Source organism: Artemia franciscana, chromosome 21, assembly GCF_032884065.1.
Source record: "Artemia franciscana chromosome 21, ASM3288406v1, whole genome shotgun sequence".
NCBI lineage: Eukaryota > Metazoa > Arthropoda > Branchiopoda > Anostraca > Artemiidae > Artemia > Artemia franciscana.
In genome coordinates, this window is record NC_088883.1 from 22341 (window position 1) to 41787 (window position 19447).

Consider the following 19447-nt stretch of genomic DNA (forward strand, 5'->3'; position numbering starts at 1 on the left):
CAATCTCTTCCCCAGAGTTACGTGGAAATGGCGTCCCTGGAGGCATAGCTATTAAATCTTTTTGAATAATTTAAACACATTGAAAACTAAAAACAATTGATGATTTTAAAGGAAAAGAAGAGCCTAAAAAGATCAAGAAGCAGGAGAGGTTAGGTAAAGTTGACGATCTTTCCTCAAATTTAAATTTTTCCCTCTGAAGTAAAGGGATATACATGAAAATAAATACAAGGTGTATCACTGCTAAAACAAAATCTACAAAAAGAGCATACACTATGAATGAACTGGAAATTATAATGTTTTGGGCATTGGCTTCTGATACTTAGTCGTATTTCGGTTTAGCAAATATAGTTTCTTTGGCTTGCAGCCATTTATTAAGAAGAAGGGGTTAAATAAAAAGATAATCAAAACGTTTAAATGTATGTAAAACACAAAAATTAGTAAATAGCAGAAATCTTGATATTCCAACAGACACAAAAACCTGGCTGTCTCACTAATCCTCTCCCCTGGCAGCCCTCTTCTGCGTGCTTTTCCATTTCCTTAGTTTCAGTGTACCCTAAGCTTTTCGAGATGAGGTTTAAGGAATATTCGAAATGCCCCCTACTCTTAAATTCATAAGAAAATGCTCAAATTAACGTAAAGTTCTAAACTCAGCTAACAACCATAACTTACGGCAAGCCGGTAGCTTAACTATTAAATTTAAAAAGACATGCGAGATGTATATGAAAGAGACTTGAATAATCAAAATACAACGGATATTTAAGCAGGAATTCAGCAGAAATAGAACAGATGCCACTGACTCTTGTGACATTTGGTTTTATCTGGCTTGCCACTCTAAACTATCAACTACTCCTTAACATGTAGAAACAGAAGCGTTATCTACTGTTACAAAGGAAATCTTGATACATATACATTTATAGGATGCCTTAAATATATGTGCATACGGGTCTACACATATATTTAAGATTACATACAACGAAAAGAACATTCTCACGAACTATTATGCTAGTAATTTCACATTCTATTGTTAATGAATTGTCATCGTAAATGGCATTTATTAATTCAAAGACAAAAGGCTAAATATCCCTCTGTATTTCATCACTATCTTCACCCCGTTTATACTTTCCCCGCCCTAAGCCCTTGAATAAGTTTACTTTCCATCAGAGCTATAATGGCATAGATAATTATAACAATTGTTTTTTTTTTAATACGGCGTGTAGTGGTAACCCTAATAGCAGATTCCTTTTTTTAAAAGAAAATAAACCCTGATAATTCTGGTCAACGGGCAATTACAAAACCTTTGTTAATAAAATAGAATCGTCGGCTAATAAATTCTTTTTTCCTATTGTCACCTAAATTATCTAACTCAGCTGAGTTTCATAGTTTGTCAATATATTCGTATTAAATATAATTTAAAATTAAGACAAATTTATCCATTAATTATGATTTTTCCGGGGGAAAAACACAAAAGATTAAAGTTGATTCCAAGAGTTGCAAGTGCGTAAACTTTTCAAGCAGAAATTGGTAGCCACTCCTTTTTGCCTAGTCATAATTCAAAAAGAGACACTTCTTTTGAGAAAAAGGAGCAGAAAGACAATACAAGCTGCTGACCATTATAATATACTAAAATAAAATGATTTCTGCCAGCAGAGAACATTTAAATCAGTTCTTGATTTTAAATACTTCAATAAAATTTCAGAAAATGATCATCCTCCTGTTTAAATCAAAGACGCTCAATATCCCTCAACCGTTATCCAAGAAATAATACAAATTTTTAGAAATTTAATTAAATTTAATTAAAATTAAATTTAATTAAAAATTAAATTTAAAGAAATAATTACAAATTTTCCTGATCTATGTGTACTACCTTTCATCATTCTTTGCCATATGGGAATGGTATCGCATTGGATGTCACTGTCAATTCTTCTCACCTAAATAACATCCAGCTGCCGTTTCCGACTTACTATAGACTTTATATACTATTAAAAATTAAATTTAATTAAAAATTAAATTTAAAGAAATAATTACAAATTTTCTTGATCTATGTGTACTACCTTTCATCATTCTTTGCCATATGGGAATGGTATCGCATTGGATGTCACTGTCAATTCTTCTCACCTAAATAACATCCAGCTGCCGTTTCCGGCTTACTATAGACGCTGTTCTTCTTTTTTGAAGCTCCACTTCGTTCACAGTGCGATGAGTTTTCGCAGCTGAAAAAGTGAATAATTTATGTAAATTAAACTCTATCAGCTTACTAGTTTGCAGAGCAACAAGGGCTACACTAAAGTATGGTTGTAGGAAACGTAAACCCGCTAAACTGAGTTGCACCCTGGCTATTCAACATGTAATCTATATTTCAGAAGGTTGAAATTCCCAGTCTAAAACTGAGCAGTAGAATGTTCATTTGAAATTTGTAGATAAGTTTCCCCTCGTTTTGCAAAATAAGTTTAGTTTTGCAAATTATTATATTCCCACCCCTTAAAATTCCGTTAATAATCTCAAGATTGACGTGTTTAATACACAAATTTCGTTAGTTTTGCTTACACAGCATCCGCCTTCTAAAGTAATAATGCTACTGAGATAAATGAAATTATTCAGCTATTAGCTTGATCAATCTTTTTGTTACACAACATCAGCTCTTCGACTTTATACCACTCTAAGTGTAGCCTACATCCTTTTTTTAACTAAACATCTAGCTTGTTTCAAAACCAAACATTACAACAAAATTGGTTGGTTGTTCTTACAATAATTAATGGCGCAACAATACGCATATACACTATAAAAAACAAAACCGGTTTCTGCGGTAAAATCTTTAGTTGAAGCATAATCTTTAAGAGTTCGATGCATAAGAAAATATCAAGTTTTCTAAATGTTTGGTAAGTTATGTGCTCTACCAAATTAAAATACAACCGTACGTGAAGACAAAAGGCTCAGTGAGCCCTGCTACGGCTTCTCATTTCCAAAGAAACCTGCCTTTCCATTAGAAATCCGAGGTATATGTCACAAAATAGCTTCTATCATTGGTCTCAGTGTATTAGGATGTTTCCAATACTTTTTTTTATTTGCTCCATACTTTCGGTAGACTTTGCAGGTATTTCTTCAAAAATTTGAGTTTGTGTCAACTATTTTCAAACTGCCTCACCGACAAGAAGCAAATAAATTCTACCCTAAACAAAGTACATCATCCTTTCATTACCATGTGTGTTGGTAGTTGTGATTAATTTCATATGCTGCATTTTATTATGCCTCTCCGGCAAGAACAGCAGATAAACAAAAGATTTGACCTTATGACAGAAACACCTTTGATTAAGTGTTAGTTAATTAAAATAGTTTTGAAATGTAAAAAGTGTTTCGAGAAACATTAAGAGCACAATTAAAGCCTAAAATTACATAAATTTAGTGGTTATGCGAATCAAACTTAAAACACAAAGTAACTGGCCTATATTGAATGAATAAAAAAAACTTGAATTGAAAAAACAAGAGACAGTCAAAGTTTGATATCACCATGACTGAATAAATGTAACTTGTCACATACAGAAATAAATACGAATAAATGTCTTTAAACGAGAGAAATTACACATTAGAAGTCATTATTTACATAATAGTTATGTTATTTCTAGAATATACACATTTATTGTATAGAAAAATATTCGCTTTTCATATATATTTTGCTAGAAAGCCCAAATACTGGACATATATCCGTTTGCTTTTTCAACAAAAAAAAAAATAATATTAAAATGACTACCACATTTTCATCAGTCAAAAACGAAAAATCATTGGAGCGATAAAACCGAATCTAGCAATGGATGCAACTAAATTTAGAGGAAAAATATGAACTTGAAAAGCGATTAATGGATTTAATGAAAGAGGAATTTGAGGGGAGGGGGAATGAACTTATTTTCAATATTTAATGATTTAAACTTACTCCTCTATATGCTTGATTTTTGCATGATCCTTGATTTTAAATATTCTTTCTGCGTTAAAATGCCATTCATTACTAGGAGTGAGCTAAAGAAAGGGAAAAAAAACTTTTGGTCATTTGCATTGATATACAATCGTTGACAATGTAAAATCTTCATAATTTTGCAATCAAATACGACTGGAGTCCCCCTCCCCCAATACCTCTCGCGCACGCATTTCTAATCGTTTATTTTCAGCTTCCATTTTACTTTCCATACTTTGCTGTTAAAGTATAAGGCCACGACACTCTTAAATTCACTAACATGATCAAAATTTAATCTAAGTTTTCAAATTAGGCATCAACATTTGTTAAAGCTTAACTCTTACCTTTGACTCATCATTCAAAAGAAAATAAAGGAAGTATTTGAGAGACAAATTAGATAATCATTATTTAACAGATCTCAACAACCCCTTCCCTCTCTATTAATATACACAACAGATGGCACTGGCCCTTATTCTTTTTGTTTCTTTCAACTCGGCCCTCTTTATTCATATACAGAACAAATGGCGCTGGCCCTTATTCCTTTTGTTTCTTTCAACTCGATAATACCTGATTGTGTTCCTCCTACATCTGTTTTTCCAAACTTCCCTTATGCTAGTTACAATGATAAAGAAGTATGCTATGACTGGAGTTAATTCCTCTGCTGCACTATTTTTCTCATGGCCCCAAATCCATTTAGGGTCAAGTTTCTCGAATTGTTTCAAACTCCCTAAAATCCATATTACCATCGCTGAAAGTCTATATTGTCACAGGCAAATGGAACTTGAGGCGTTATCAGAATTCAACCAAATAGAAGTTCAAGCTGTTACAGAAGAACAGTACCCAGACCAGGGACTGTTCTGAGGAACTTCGATAATTTACCTTTGATAAATTATTCTCAGTATATTAAATTCAGTTACTCATATAACACTTTTGGGGAAAAAAAGATGATGGTGCTTAACTAAGAGTAACTTTTACCACAAAATTATCGTAGTTCCCTAAGCATGATGAAATCGATTTCCTTAGCGTCAGACCGAAAGGTCTCTTTCGTCTCTTTGATAGTAGTGAAATGTTTTTTTCTAACATTCATGAAACCAAAATGGTTAGGTTTTATCCAAAAAGTGTTTCTAATTAGTGACCATTGACCTTAAGATGGCATCAATTTATTCTTCACTTAATGTTAAGAAAATATTTCAAATGCTGAACCTCCAGTAATACATATCTAAACAACGAAAACAAATAAGTCTTGCAATTTAAATGACTCAAGAGATAAAGAGCGTCAAACTTTTTCGTCCATTAATATTAATTAGACTATTAGACTAAGACGCTGCAAGTATTATGCAGTCTTCACGAGTGTAAATTTCACTAACACATTAAGAAGACTTCATGGTTGAAATGATGTCATGGCTTAATCTTGCAAAAGAGGACTTGAGAGCTGTCTTAGGGATTTTCTGGGACCTGCAGGACACACTGTCAGTATTATCTAACCAAATACCAGCGGATAAAATTTCTATTTTGTTCCCATTCCCGGGGAAGCTTCGTCCTGTCTCCCTCACTCCAAAAAACTATTCTTATAACTACATGAAAGATTCGCTGCTGATATACTGAAGGAAATAATCCTTCTTCATACAAGCCTGAGGTGATTGTTTTTTTTCCTTATTCAGCCTCACCATGTAATATTCGTCACAGTGTACAACACGACCAGCACAGCAGCAAATGCAATGGAGATACTGCATGGTCTGAACTCAAAACTATTTGACTGCCCTGGCCGACTCTTTGTCAAATTCGATTATGTTTACTATCCCAGGAGTATGATTTCCTGAAACTCCTAATAAGTCTAGTTCGAAGAGTTTGATTAATACAGAGGAGGGGTTGAAAAATATCCCCTTGGAAGCCATTTTTAAGTTTTTATATCTACTCCTTCCGTAGCCTATTGAAATACTTAAGAAATTGCACAAAAAAAGTCTACATTTTAGAAAATAATATAATTTTCAGTAATTTCCGTTTCATTCTGATTATTTTTTGCTCTAGGTTTGGGGCATAATGAATAATATATACATAATTTATATCATATATCAATATAGTGGAAAGAGAGGACGATTAATCAATCATCATAATAATGAATTTTCTAACTCTAGTCATATGGTTATTATTGATCATCGTTGGCATTGTGTACTGTTTTGTTGTGTACTACCACAGTGAACGATCTGCCATGTGGGTAATGATTTACATAAGCGTTGCTGTATGTTTTATTCTTTATATAGTGAGCCCTGACGAAGATAAATGGCAATTTCACTATTCCCAGACTGGTGAGGCGTCAACTAGCCTTGTGCAAGACAATACTTGCCCATGTGCTTTTGGGTTTGTTTTTGGCGTCCTTTCAGTTATGGGCCTGCAGATTTCGTTAGCCGTCGCCTCACCAAGGAGCCCTCCAGAAACTCCACGATCTTGTATTTAACTTTTATTGTTTTATTGATGAAAGCCAATAAAGGGCCTAAAAAGGGTTGTGAAAAGGTCGTTTTGAGCGTGGATGGCCACAAGAATCATACATCCTTGAAGTCATCAGAATTTGCAAAAGAAAAAAATATTAACAGAAGGAAAAAAGGATAACTAAGGCAATAGACAAATGGCCATTGGGCACTCATGCAAAGGTAAGTAACTTAGATCAGAACAAACTGCCTATAAAGAAAAGGCTAAAAATTTAAAATCAGAAATATCAAACAAAATGAAGAGCCCACAAGAGGCAAAAAGGCAAAAGATATTCAAGGGATAAGGACGAAGGTAGAACAATTATTCCAGATTACAGAATTGGCAAAGATCCAGGTCAAAAACGCAGAAAAGAAGTATCAAGAACACATTACAGAGTTGGCAAAGAATCAGATCGAACTCGCAAAACAAATATATAGAAAAAAGAAAAAACAATACGAAATGACGTAAATTTGAGCATACGTCAAATAAATATTGAAGTATCTCCCTTAAATTTGAACCTGCGTCCGGCTAATATCACAATAACACGATACCTCATTAGGAGCATAATTACAAAATCGTGAAATCCTGGTTCATGGGAAACCAAAATGAGAAACGTTGAGAATCTGGTTCAGAGATCTGGTTAGAGGGACGTCAAACATCCCAAAACAAGTTAAGATATATGATAAAATCGGAATGCTTTAAAGTCAGTCAATACCAAGGCAAAGTTAATGAAGTGCTCCTTTATAGAGAAAATATTTTGCTAATAAGACTGAGTTGATGTGTTTCCCGATACACAATTTGTAGAAGTGAATCAACCAGACAATTAGTATGTAAGTACTAAAATAAAATTCATTGTTTAATAGGATATCGTTTTTGTTTCTGAATCCAGACACCAGGTATAATTTCCTTGGTCTCTAGGAGTGTTCTGTAGGGAATCTATACAATAAAATAAGACTCGTCCACCCTTAAGATGATTCTGTTACCAAGAATATTGAGCATTGTTAACATTGTCCCTCAGTCCTTATCCCTCACTTATTTTACTCCCTTGACGTCATCCTAAGTTAAACCTCCCATATGTTATATCCACAATAAACCCCTCATAACCTAAACCATTTCAATAACCCCCCCCCCCCATCTTGTAACTTTAAGTGCGGCCTTCAAAAAAAAGACAATCACGGGAACTTTAAAACTTGGTGCCTGGTAACGTAAACAATTACGATTATTTATTATTTGATTTTAAGCGTTTAGTGCCATGAACTTTTTTTATGCATTATCTACCTTGTCCCAGAATAACTGAGTCTTTAAAAATAAAAATGTAACTTCAGTAAAATTCATATACCCAGTAAAATATTACAAAATTTTATTTGTAATTTTACTCGTACCTAAGAGCAAAGACCTTGACCCAAGAGCAAAAATAAATATTACACAATCAAAAATTAATAGCAAATTCAGTAAAAATCGCAAAATCGTTGCCAGACTATGAAGGGGATACAGACATTGATCAATTCAATATCCACCTAGCTCAATTTGTCAAAATGTCAAAAATGGATTTTAAAAGTTTTAAAAAACATGCTACTTCTAAGATGAAAAGATCAAGCATTAACATTTTTCAAACAAATCAAAATACCAAAGGCGCAGAAGTCGCCTCAAAAATAAACTCAATAGAACTACTACAAAAAGCCTTTCAAAAAAATTCATTGACATCAGTTTACTGAATAAATTGAAAAATGGAAGAGTTACATTCGAACAAACACAAAACGTGAGAGCATATTTACATAAAATTACAATCTCAACGGAAGCAAGATACGGTTCAGGTGAATGAAAATTATTAGAAAAAAATGCTAAATGCATTCAAGCAGGAGCTCGACCCAAAATTGCACCGTTTATTGATTGCAAAAAATAATGAAAATTTAAAATTGTCAGTCCAAGAGGTAGAAGGAGCGTGTGAAATAGACTATTGTCTCAACACACCAAAAACTGTCAATAAATACTGTAGAAAATAAAAGCCCTACAGAACAAGAGATCCTTCTCCGCGATTGTTCTCCAGAAAATCATCACCAAAACCCATTCAAAATAGAAACCGATCCCCGACAATTCCAAGACTAGTAGGTTTTGCCCCCAATAATCAATTAAGATTGCCCACGAGCAATCAACTCACAAGGTGTTACACTTGTATCCGAGTAGGCCATAAAACGAAAAAAATGTTTTGCAAACAACAGTTGCCGCTCCAATTTCAGAGGGACGATCAACCGTTTGTCCAAGGGGACAAACTTTAGTGGGTACGCCGAAAGAAGTAATCCAGGGACCACCAACTTAACAAGAGGCATTTAAAAAAAACTCAAATCAAAATTTCCAACATAACACGTCTTGGTGTCACGGGAGAACAAATCAACCTGGAAACGATTGGAACACAAGAGGTAATTATACCAGCCAACGGGAATAATATAACAATTCCACTTGGAATAACAACCAAGTAAACCAAAGTAGAACGAATGAACGCTCTACACTTAATAGCTGGGAATCCCAGGGAAACGATACGAGCCTCCAAAACCTGTAGGACCAAAGTTTGGCGGCAGATATTTTTATAGGTCCCTACCAGTCATCATACCATTTTTAAGTGAAGCCAATAACAAAATATTTTCAATATTTAATGATTTTAGTGTAGCTTATATTTATTTTGCTGCCCTTATAAACTCAGGGAAAACGGTAAATGGAATAAATGAATCCGCGTACAACAAATTACCCAAATAAATTAAGCAACAAATATACAATATATGTCCTAGCCTGTTAAGTGTAGCAGGAAATAATCTAGACGTTAAAGGATCCATATATCTGAGGCTACGCATAAAATAATACAAATTTTAATACAAACTTCATAATTTGCAAAAAATTCCCATATCAGGCAACAATAGGTGCAACTTTTTAAGGAAATAAAATATTATTAGATGTAGCAAAGACTAAATTTATCCACCCTAAGAAGAACTAAAGAATTATAAATAATATACAAACTAACGCGATAAAAACAAACAAAGGCAACATGAAAGAATATAGAGAAAACAAACACCGAAAATTTCCAATATATGGAAAAAATTTGCAAATGTAGGACCCGTCATAAAGGTACCAAAGGATAATATTCTAAACTCAAAAGATACAAGTCTTGATTTTATTTTTTCTAAAATTAAATGCCGTTTCACCTATTATCAACAGAGAATGTAACAGTTTTGATCTAAATTTTTATTTAGCAAAAATCCACTACTCGCTGAAAGTTGCTTCTGCTTCCGCGGTACCTTGTACAATCATTCGTGATGGGACCCGAAAGAAAGGATGGAGTCAAGATGAGGAGTTGCAAAAAACTAGACACCATCATAAGCTTTGGTTCGGAATTTTGGTTGACTGTAATCGCCCCTGGACAAGATATATTTTTCGTATCGTTAAGTCTACTAAGGTTGAACATAGGAAGGCTATTCGTCGATAAAAGCTGAGACAAGTTTCTAGCCTATCAAATAATATCCGTAATAATCCCCAACAGCTTTGGAAATATCCATCTAAATTTACTTCTTCACCTTCTTCACAGCCTAATCCAATTAATATAATGTCATGGGAAACAAATTTCTACTTTTTTTCTGATGATTCCCCACCATTGAATATTAGGTTTTGAAAACCTTGATACAATCACTCCATCACGAATTGAGACTATGAATCGGCTTCTGAAGAGTAGAAAAGCACCAGGTTCTGATGGTCTTCAGCCCGGACATTTGATTCATGGAACCCCTAAACTATTTGAACACCTTGCAATTTTGTGTCTGGCATCGGTTGCTCAACAATATGTAACGGGTGCGTTGTGTGAATTTATTGTAACGTGTGTCCCAGAGAAAAATAAAGATCCAAAATCATGTGATTCATATAGACCAATTACTGTATGCTCAGTTTTAGGAAAACTACTTGAAAAGATATTATATAGAGAAATTAGTCATAAGTGTGACCACGGGAACCAACAGTTTGGGTTTCGTGAAAGTCTTGGTGTCCAAAATGCACACGCAGCTTATTTTGCGATTTTTGAACGTCATAAGCATTCGAAAAAGAATCTTTATGTTTATGCTATTGACATATCTAAAGACTTTGATAAGATTCTGCATTCCCAAGGGATTTTATCTCTAAGAAGAAATGGTGTGGACCCTTTCATTTGTGCATGTCTGTGAACATGGTATAGGAAAGCATCAATTCGCGTGCGAGTAGGAGGCCATGTGAGTAAGAATATTAATGTTCATCGTGGAGTAAAACAAGGTTCAGTGCTAATTCCTGTGGTTTTTAACAACGCTATTCGTTCGGCAACTCGCTATTTGCCACCATATGTAGATAAAAGTCATATGTCATATGCGGATGATATTCTTCTTCTGTCTGATGAATTTCAAGGGTTACAGAAAGATGTAGACAGTGTGTGCGCAGCTTTAAAAGGAATAGGACTCTCAGTTGCCACTTCTGAAACAGAACTTCATGTTTTCGGTTCCGGTTCCCAACAATCCTAAAATGCGGCCATTCAAGTTGGCCCTACTATTGTATTTGCATCTTCTTCACTCAAGTATCTAGGTCTCCCATTTGGGAGCTCGATTAAAGCTACTAGAACACTTTATAAATTCGCTGAAGGAGAAATTGAAAAAAAAAATTCTACGGGTTGCTTGCTAGGGGAAAAGGCCAATTTCATAAACAAACACTGGGTCGGCTATACAATTCAATTTTTGCACCGCATGTATTTTTCCTGATACAAGTGTGGCGATTATTTTCTCAAAGTGAGCATATATTGATCCGTTCAGCATTTTTTCAGTTTTGTAAATATTTTCTATGTATACCCATCTGGATACGAAACAGTTATAATTCTAGGCGATATGGTGTTTGAAATATGTGAAAAAATGGATGTGCCACCAAATTCCGAGAGCGTTGCGACAGAATTGTTGATTTTCCTCTTGCGTGCATTCTGAACTAAATATATAGAACTAAATATCAACTAAATATCAACAGAATTGTTGATTTTACTCTTGCGTGCATTCTGAACTAAATATATAGAACTAAATATCAACTAAATATCAACAGAATTGTTGATTTTCCTCTTGCGTGCATTCTGAACTAAATATATATCACTAGTATTCGACCTATAGGACCTGTAGGACCAAAGTTTGGCGGCAGATATTTTTATAGGTCACCACCAGTCATCATACCATTTTTAAGTAAAGCCAATAACAAAATATTTTATATTACAATACTAAATAACTAAATATATATCACTAGTATTCGACCTATAGTACATGTTTTTCTCTTTTTGTGTTGTTCCGTGAGTGTTTTTTGCTTTTCTTTTTTCTTTCTTTATTAACTCCTCTATTATGAACTTTTTGTACAGAGGGGGTCAATAAATTATTACTGTCATTAAATAATATATAAAAATGTCAAAAGAAAGAGAAAATCTGTACTGCCCTAGTAGATTATTTTTTATACGATGAAGAACTCCCTAATACAATGAAAATATTCAGAAAGAAATTGATATCTTCTTTTATGATTTACATGAGAAAACATTGTTTAGAATTGTCACAAATGATAATAATAGAAATCAAACTTTCACAATACCAGTTTAAACCCAAAGTCTAGAAACCCCTGTATTCGAAATTATCCATTCAGAAATGGGCGGACACTTAGAAAGCAATAAAACCTTTCATAAACTAAAACAATACTTTTTCGTTACGTCTGCCATAACAAGAGTATAGAATTACATCAGTTTGTGATACATGCAACCTAATAAGAAATCATCAGATTTACCCTAATTCCGCTATGGGAAGAACAGCAAGCATTTACACATTTTCGGCGGAAATAACAGGAAGAACCAATTTTTACAACCAAGCATAACTGTTTAACAGAAAAAAATTATTCCTCTCCAATAAAGGCACAACATGTTTGTCTCTACCTAATTTTATCAGTAAAGAATGTTTAAAATATAGGCCCCTATATATTAATATATAAGTCAGGCTTCTTGTCCTAAGAGTTGCGTGGGTCAATTTATCCCCAATATGAAATCAATTGGATCTTCCAAAAATCATTATCTCAATTTTGTCTTTAAGAGTTCAAGCACATAACATAGCCATGAGCAAATCCCGGTTCAGTTTTTGCTTAAATCTTACACGCCTAAAACCTGTGAGAAATGCATAATTGCATCAACTTAAGACCCTTGAATCCTAAATTGTCTCAATTATATCATCCCCCAGGCATGTGTATGTGATCCAGAAAAAAAGTTTAATATCTATTGAATACAAAGGCGTAAAAAATAAGAAAAGTCAAAATCAGCGAATTTTTAAAAACAAAATACACGAAAATTCAAAAAATAAATTGGTCCCGATTTGATACGATCGAATTACCTTAAAAATAAACGAAGTCCTACTTCAGCCAAAAGATTGGCAAAAAAAAACATCCATAATAGATGCTAAGAGAACAAATAGGAGTAAATAAATAATAATAAGCATAAAAAAAATAACCAAATAACCAAACTTCTAAGCTAAAAATTTAAAATCAGAAATGAAGGGTCCGGAAGAGGCAAAAAAGGTAGAAGAAATTCAAAGGATAAGATCGAGGGTAGAAGAATCATTTCAGATTGCAGAATTGGCAAAGAGTATATTGTCAGAACAAAAATATTTATTTCAGAACCCATCTTATCATTACCAGACTTAAAACAGGACAATTTATTGTCACAACGGTCGCCTCAACCAAGAAAATAGGGGCAATCCTCTCCCAAATAATATACGGGGAACAAAACGTTATAGCGTACGCATCTCGTACCCTAATCCCCGAAGAAAGCAATTACTCAGCTACCCAACTTGAATTATTGTCAATAATTCGCCACCTGGATAAGTTTCAACACTATCTAATGGGAAGAAAATTTAAGCTAAATTCAGACCATAAAAGCGTGAAATATGTACAGAGTTATAAAAAGCCGAGGGGCATACTTGCACGCTGGATCCTAAATATCCAAGATTTAGATTACGAATTTGAATACATAAAGGGGAAACAAAATACCCCCTGTGACTACCTGAGTAGATTCCCAGACGTTACTCCCTTAGAAGGTGAAACCGAAGAAATTAATGCATTAAAGACAAAATATGCCCCAAAAAACAAGAAGTTAAGGCTAAGAACAAATAACCAAATCAAGGAAGAATACAAAGACAGTCCACTCTCATTAAATACTATAAAAGAATGTCAAAGGAAAGACAAAATCTGTGATGCCCTAATTGATCAGTTTTTATTCGATAAAGAACTACCTAATGCTATGAAAACATTCAAAAATAAATTGTTAACTTCTAGCATACGAAGCTTCGTTCCTACGACAACACTTATAGCTATAGTGTTGTCATAAAATTGCGTCTTTCATAGTAAACATAGAGCATAAGGTGTCACTGTTTCAATACCTAAACAGTAAATCTTACGGTGTGTGGGAGAGAGAAAATAAGTGTTAAATATTTCCAAGGAGATGGCATTTTTATGATTTGAATGGAATTGTAAAAATTACGATATGTATATGAATAATTTAGTCTGAATACTTTATCTGGTAGTGAAGGTAATGTGCCAGTGAGGTTTCGACCTATTTATTATTTATAAAAGTTATTATTTATAATTAAATTTTATGCTTTATCTTAAAAGCTTATTTGGAAGATTTATATTATTTATGAAAATTATTATATTTAATTAAATTTTGTGCTTTATTTTGAAGGCTTAAAAAATTGCCAAGCGCAATCATAAGATTCAAGAATGTGCCGTAAATAAACAGAATTTGTTAAGTAAAAAGCAGAAAGTAAAAAAAAGTGTCTGAAATACAAAACAATAAGAGACTAGAAGAAGCCCTTGAAAATCATCCTAATCAAAGGGAGATTGTCGCAAATTATAGAATTATTGAAGACGATGTTGTTTTTGAAGATGATGATGGAATTTAAACGGCAAAAACCTGTATGGTTACTCTCACTGGGCAATTTATATTGGGCCAATCAAACATGAAACTGAAAATGGTAAAAATTGTGATGAAACACAACGTCTCTCAATTACATGGAAAGTCGTTTAAGCCCCCTAAACATATGTGTCCAGAAGGAAGTCCGTTCATATTTTCCAAATATAGGCCCGCCTCTCTTGCCAAAATGGATGTGAAAATAGAAAACAGCGAGGAATGGCAAATCAATAACGCTGACATTCCCGGTTATGTTAAAAGGAATAGATTTACTATAGCAATAATCGCCATGGGTGCAGCAAGACATGGCTCATCAGCAGCAGCCGAAGAATTTAAGGATTACAATCTTTGTCTCGGAACTGCGATCATTTCGTGAAGTGGGATGCTTTAGGCAAGAAAGAATCAGATCAGGTCAAACTACACAATATTCTATGGTTACTTCGCCATGGGATTGCAATCAAGACAGTTTTTGGTCAAAGCGAATACCGAAATCTTGCTAATTTTTTATTTTACATAATTTTTATACATTTGTTTGCGTTCACTATTCAGAGAAATTTTACCCTTCTTATCCGTTAAAAATTTTTGATCTAGAGTTTGCTATGTGCAGTAAAAAATTAATTGTGGATCAGCGGTTTCAATATCAGCAGAGGGGGTTGCATTCCCCCTTTCTAGATTTCGAAGAACGCCTTTTTTAAGTGTTTCAGTGAAAAATATATTTTTTTATAGATTTTGAGACGCTTTTGCCCATTCCCAATTTCCAAGAATTGACGCGATAAAGTAATTTATTGCAATTGCATCCAAGCCCCCTCCCCCTATAGCAATTACGTCCGTAATGCCATCTAAAGGCAATAAACGAGTGTGAGCAAGCCCATGCAAGGATAAAGATAGTTGCGCTGCCTGCAGTATTGGCCTTGTTGATGCTGCAGAGCCAATTAATTGTAATAACTGTGAAAGATGGCTGTGTGCCACCTGTCTTAAGTTAAGTGCTGAAGAATACAATCTACTAAATAAAATGACGTCAAAAATAGGTTTTCAATTGCGATAACTGAGGAAGATGGCTATGTGCAACCTGTCTTAAGCTAAGTGCTAAAGAATTAGCCCCCCTCCCCAACTTTTTTTAGTGTCCCTTTTAATTTTTAAATATTTTGTATTCCGTTTCCTTTTTTGTGTTTATTTGCTTATTTTTGTCCCCCCCCCCTTTTCTACAAGTTTTTATCTTAATAACTTTTTTATTTACTTTATGCAGTTTAATTATTGACACTCTCTCAGTGTCCCTTTTAATTTTTATGTTTATTTATATCTCATTCTGTTTTTATTTATTCACTTATCCCCCCCCCCATTTTTTAATGTCCCTTATAATTTTTTCAGACTTGTATCTGTTTAAGTTTAGTTGGACCAGCCTTTACCTTTTTACTTTTTCACTGACTTTTTACAGCTAAATTATTGACTCAAATTGATTATTCATGATAATTTTTCTCTTTCTTTGTTGTTTTTGAAGATTTGCCAGTGTTCGTGTAACCATATGATGGTTCATATGACCGAATTCGGCCCTTTGTGGGCCTGTGATAGTGATTTTTCTTTACTTTTAGCAAGAATATCAGCACTGATATATACCCTTGTATAATGTAACGATCCTGCTAGTCTGTGGTTTACAATACCATGATCTATAAGGTTTACTGTCTTACCATCACCATGTAAACCTATGGGTTATTTTATAACAAAATATCGTATTGATTGTAGCTAGGTTGTTAAAGAAAGAAAATTACAAAATTTGGAAGACATTACTGTCTTCTTATCCTAAACCGAATTTACCTAGGCTAGGATACCATCTATCCGTATTTCTAGCTTTAAAATCTCCAAGTAAAAACACAATATTTCTACCCCATACCCTGTCTATTTGCTTCAGTATCCGAATGTAAAATTCTGATGTTTCTAGTATATCCGTTAGTTGGTTCAACAGGGGATACACTACAATAACTGATACCCTGACCCTTTTAGTCATAAGCTGATCAATTAAAATTCTATTATTGAGACTTTTCAAGCTCAAATCGCTATCTCAAAACTCTGATTAGATGTGTCTTGGGAATAGGTGGGAGTGGGGAGGGGGCGGGGTTTGTTGGCGTTTGACATGTTTGACTAATAAAATAAGCACTAGCCCTTTGAATTTCCGATTAAATGAGCTTTTTTGAAATTTCCACAACAATAAATTACCATCTTAAAATTTCTATCCGATGCATTTTGAGAAAATACGAGGTGTTGGAGAGGTATCCATACTCTGATCATTCTGAATCTTAAAAACGACACTAGAACTTCTGATTACCAATTGAATGAGACCCCTCTCAAGTTTATACAATCACTTTTTCTACATAAGCCTTATATGCCTCATAATTTAAATTTAAGAAATGCCCTGAGGGATGTAGGGGGAGGGAGGGGATTTGCCATCGTCAAAGACATGTTTTCGGGACCTTTTACTAACGTCTAACGAAATAGCTATCTCAAAGTTTTTATTCGATATATTTGGGGAAATGGTGGGCGTGGGATTAGCTGCCATCCAATACCTTTTGGCTATTAAAAGAGTACTAGCCCTTTCAATCGAATGAGGTCTTCCTGAAGTTTCTATGACAACAAATGGCAATATCGAATTTTCTATCAAATGCATTTTCGGAAAACATGAGGTGTTGTGCATTTCCGGTCGGTATTGAGGAAGGGGTAACCCTTCATTTCCAAAATAAATCAGCCAAAAGTAATGTTCAATCATTTTCATTTTAAAAGTATATTAAGGCAAAGTTAAATGTGCATTAGTTGAAGACGATCAAAGATCAAATAAGAAAAACAAAGTTTTTATACTGAAAGTAAGGAGCGACATTTAAACTTCGAACAAACAGACATCCTTCCGTTATGAAGCAGGCTTTTCTCTCCTCAGCACCTCGGTCTTTATGTAATTATTTTTATTATTTTACAAATTAGAGTTGTGACAAAGAGTCAAACTTTAGCATTAGGAACAAAGCGGTGAGGAGGGGACAGCCCCTGTTATATACGGAAATATTTCTGTTCGTTTAAGCTTTAATGTTGCTCCGTTTTTTTTAAAAAAAACTTGTTCTTTATTTATTTGTACATACAAAAAACAAAATTGATTCATCTTAAAGCACAATTCGGCAGCAAAAAACATCTTAGAGCATAATAAGCATAAATACTTACCTTGTGAGCGTAGTTAAAAGTAGTTTGAGCCTACCCTCTTCGCAATTTAGAAGGGACAGTTTAGATTTATTTACTTCTTTTGAATTTCTAAGGATGCTGATAATTTATTTCATAGTAATTTTTGTTAGTTCATGTATTCACCCATAACCAATTAATATTAAACAGGAAATTGATAACCCAAAAAGCTAATTGTTGTTTACCGCAAGCTTAACCGCAAAACTTAATTGTATTAAGTAAAATTTTTCTGGTCAGTTAAATAAATTTTCTAACTCTGATATATGACAGAGTCGCACAGACCATTCACTCAAATCCACTTTTTTATTCTCATCTGGAGATTTAAATATGGCAAATGAAGCAACTTTCATATTTGTTTCAGGAAGTTACCCATGAAACCCAATATTTAATAAGAGTAAAAGGTCTAGATGTCTTACCCTTTTCTTTGCATCTGGACTTTGAGCCAGCTCATAATGAATCCAATTCTTTGTAAAGTTTATAATTTGAATCCAAATCCGGTCATAATCCCAATCATATGGTCTGTTATATGGAGAACCTGGATTGTCCAAAATGCATTGTTTCACAAAATTCACCGTTGGCTTGTTGCAAGGGAGAAATTCAGGATTTGAATTCAGAAAATATGGGCTTTCTGAGTCATTTTTCAAATGTTTAATGAAATCGACCAACTTGATTTTTCCAGTTACTATATATCTTGTATATTGAGAGTCGGCACCTAAAAAAGGAGTAACTTTGTTACTAGGGAGAAAGGTTCTTTATTCTATCCTAGTGCGTAATCGGTAGAGATATTTTTAATAAATTAAATTTTTTCTGATACAAATAGTAGGAACTAACAACAAATGACCATCATTCTATAAGCTAATAAAATGTAATGTGGCAATAATTTCTTAGGACCTGAGAAAAAATTTTGACAGTTGGTCCCATGATATTCTTCTAGCAAAATTTTAGTATTTTAGTGTTGAATGGTTGCAACCTTATCTTCATGGCAGGTTTTTTTTTATCTAGGGTCTGAATTTAAGGCCGAAGTAGACTTAGAAATTCCATAAGGGTCTATACTTGGTACTTTCATTTATATTGTACAAGCTAATGTCTTATATTCGGCTATAAAAGATGCTCCGATGTCCATTTTTTCTAATATTTGTTACCCAGATGAGTTGCAGTATCCTAATTCAATATACATCAAACAAAATGTTGATTTATTTGCATTTGCTGATGATAGTACACTAGCTTGTGTGCCAAGTGGGATCAAAATAATTTGGTAATAAAGCTTTAAATACTGATGAACACAGCTTATGAGTGATTTGAAGAGAATTGTCCTACTCTAAATATTTCTAAGTCAACAGTTTCGCTTTTTCCGGAATTGGCTTGCAATTTCCTGGTTGGAATATTATTCCAAGTTCTAAAAGTATATTTCTAGAACAAAATAGGTTTTTTAGGTTTCAATGACTCCTTGAATATGATTAAATAATAAAAAAACAAGTTTTTTTTAAATGAAAGTAATAAGCGACATTAAAACTTAAAACGAACCGAAATTAATCCGTATATGAAAGGGGCTTTTCTTCCTCAACGGCCCAATCTTTACGCCAAAGTTTGACTCTTTCTCTTAACTCTACTTCTTAAAACGGTAAAAAACTTTAGCGTAAAGAGCGGGCCGTTGAGGAGGAAAAGTCCCTTTCATATACGGATTAATTTCTGTTCGTTTTAAGTTTTAATGTCGCTTCTTACTTTCATTCAAAAAAACTTTTTTTTATTTAATTTCTGAACGTTTTTTAATGAATTCATGTTTTGATCTTGGCTTTCCAAACATAAATAATTAAAAAAAAATTTGCCTTTTTTTTTTTTTTTTGGCTAAATGG

At 33.7% G+C, this 19447-nt stretch overlaps 1 protein-coding gene across 2 annotated transcripts in view; it reads right to left on the reverse strand.

Annotated features, from left to right (window-relative positions):
* Positions 1 to 2038: 2038 nt before the first annotated feature.
* The window catches only part of LOC136041062 (uncharacterized), a 51996-nt gene continuing 34587 nt past the window's right edge, over positions 2039 to 19447 (reverse strand). For both annotated transcript variants that reach the window (XM_065725612.1, XM_065725613.1), the window contains 2 exons: positions 18011 to 18306; positions 2039 to 2210 (listed from right to left, as the gene is read on the reverse strand). In XM_065725612.1, coding sequence (XP_065581684.1) covers positions 2187 to 2210; positions 18011 to 18306 — 320 coding nt within the window. In that variant the 3' untranslated portion in view covers positions 2039 to 2186. The remainder of the gene's footprint in view (positions 2211 to 18010; positions 18307 to 19447) is intronic.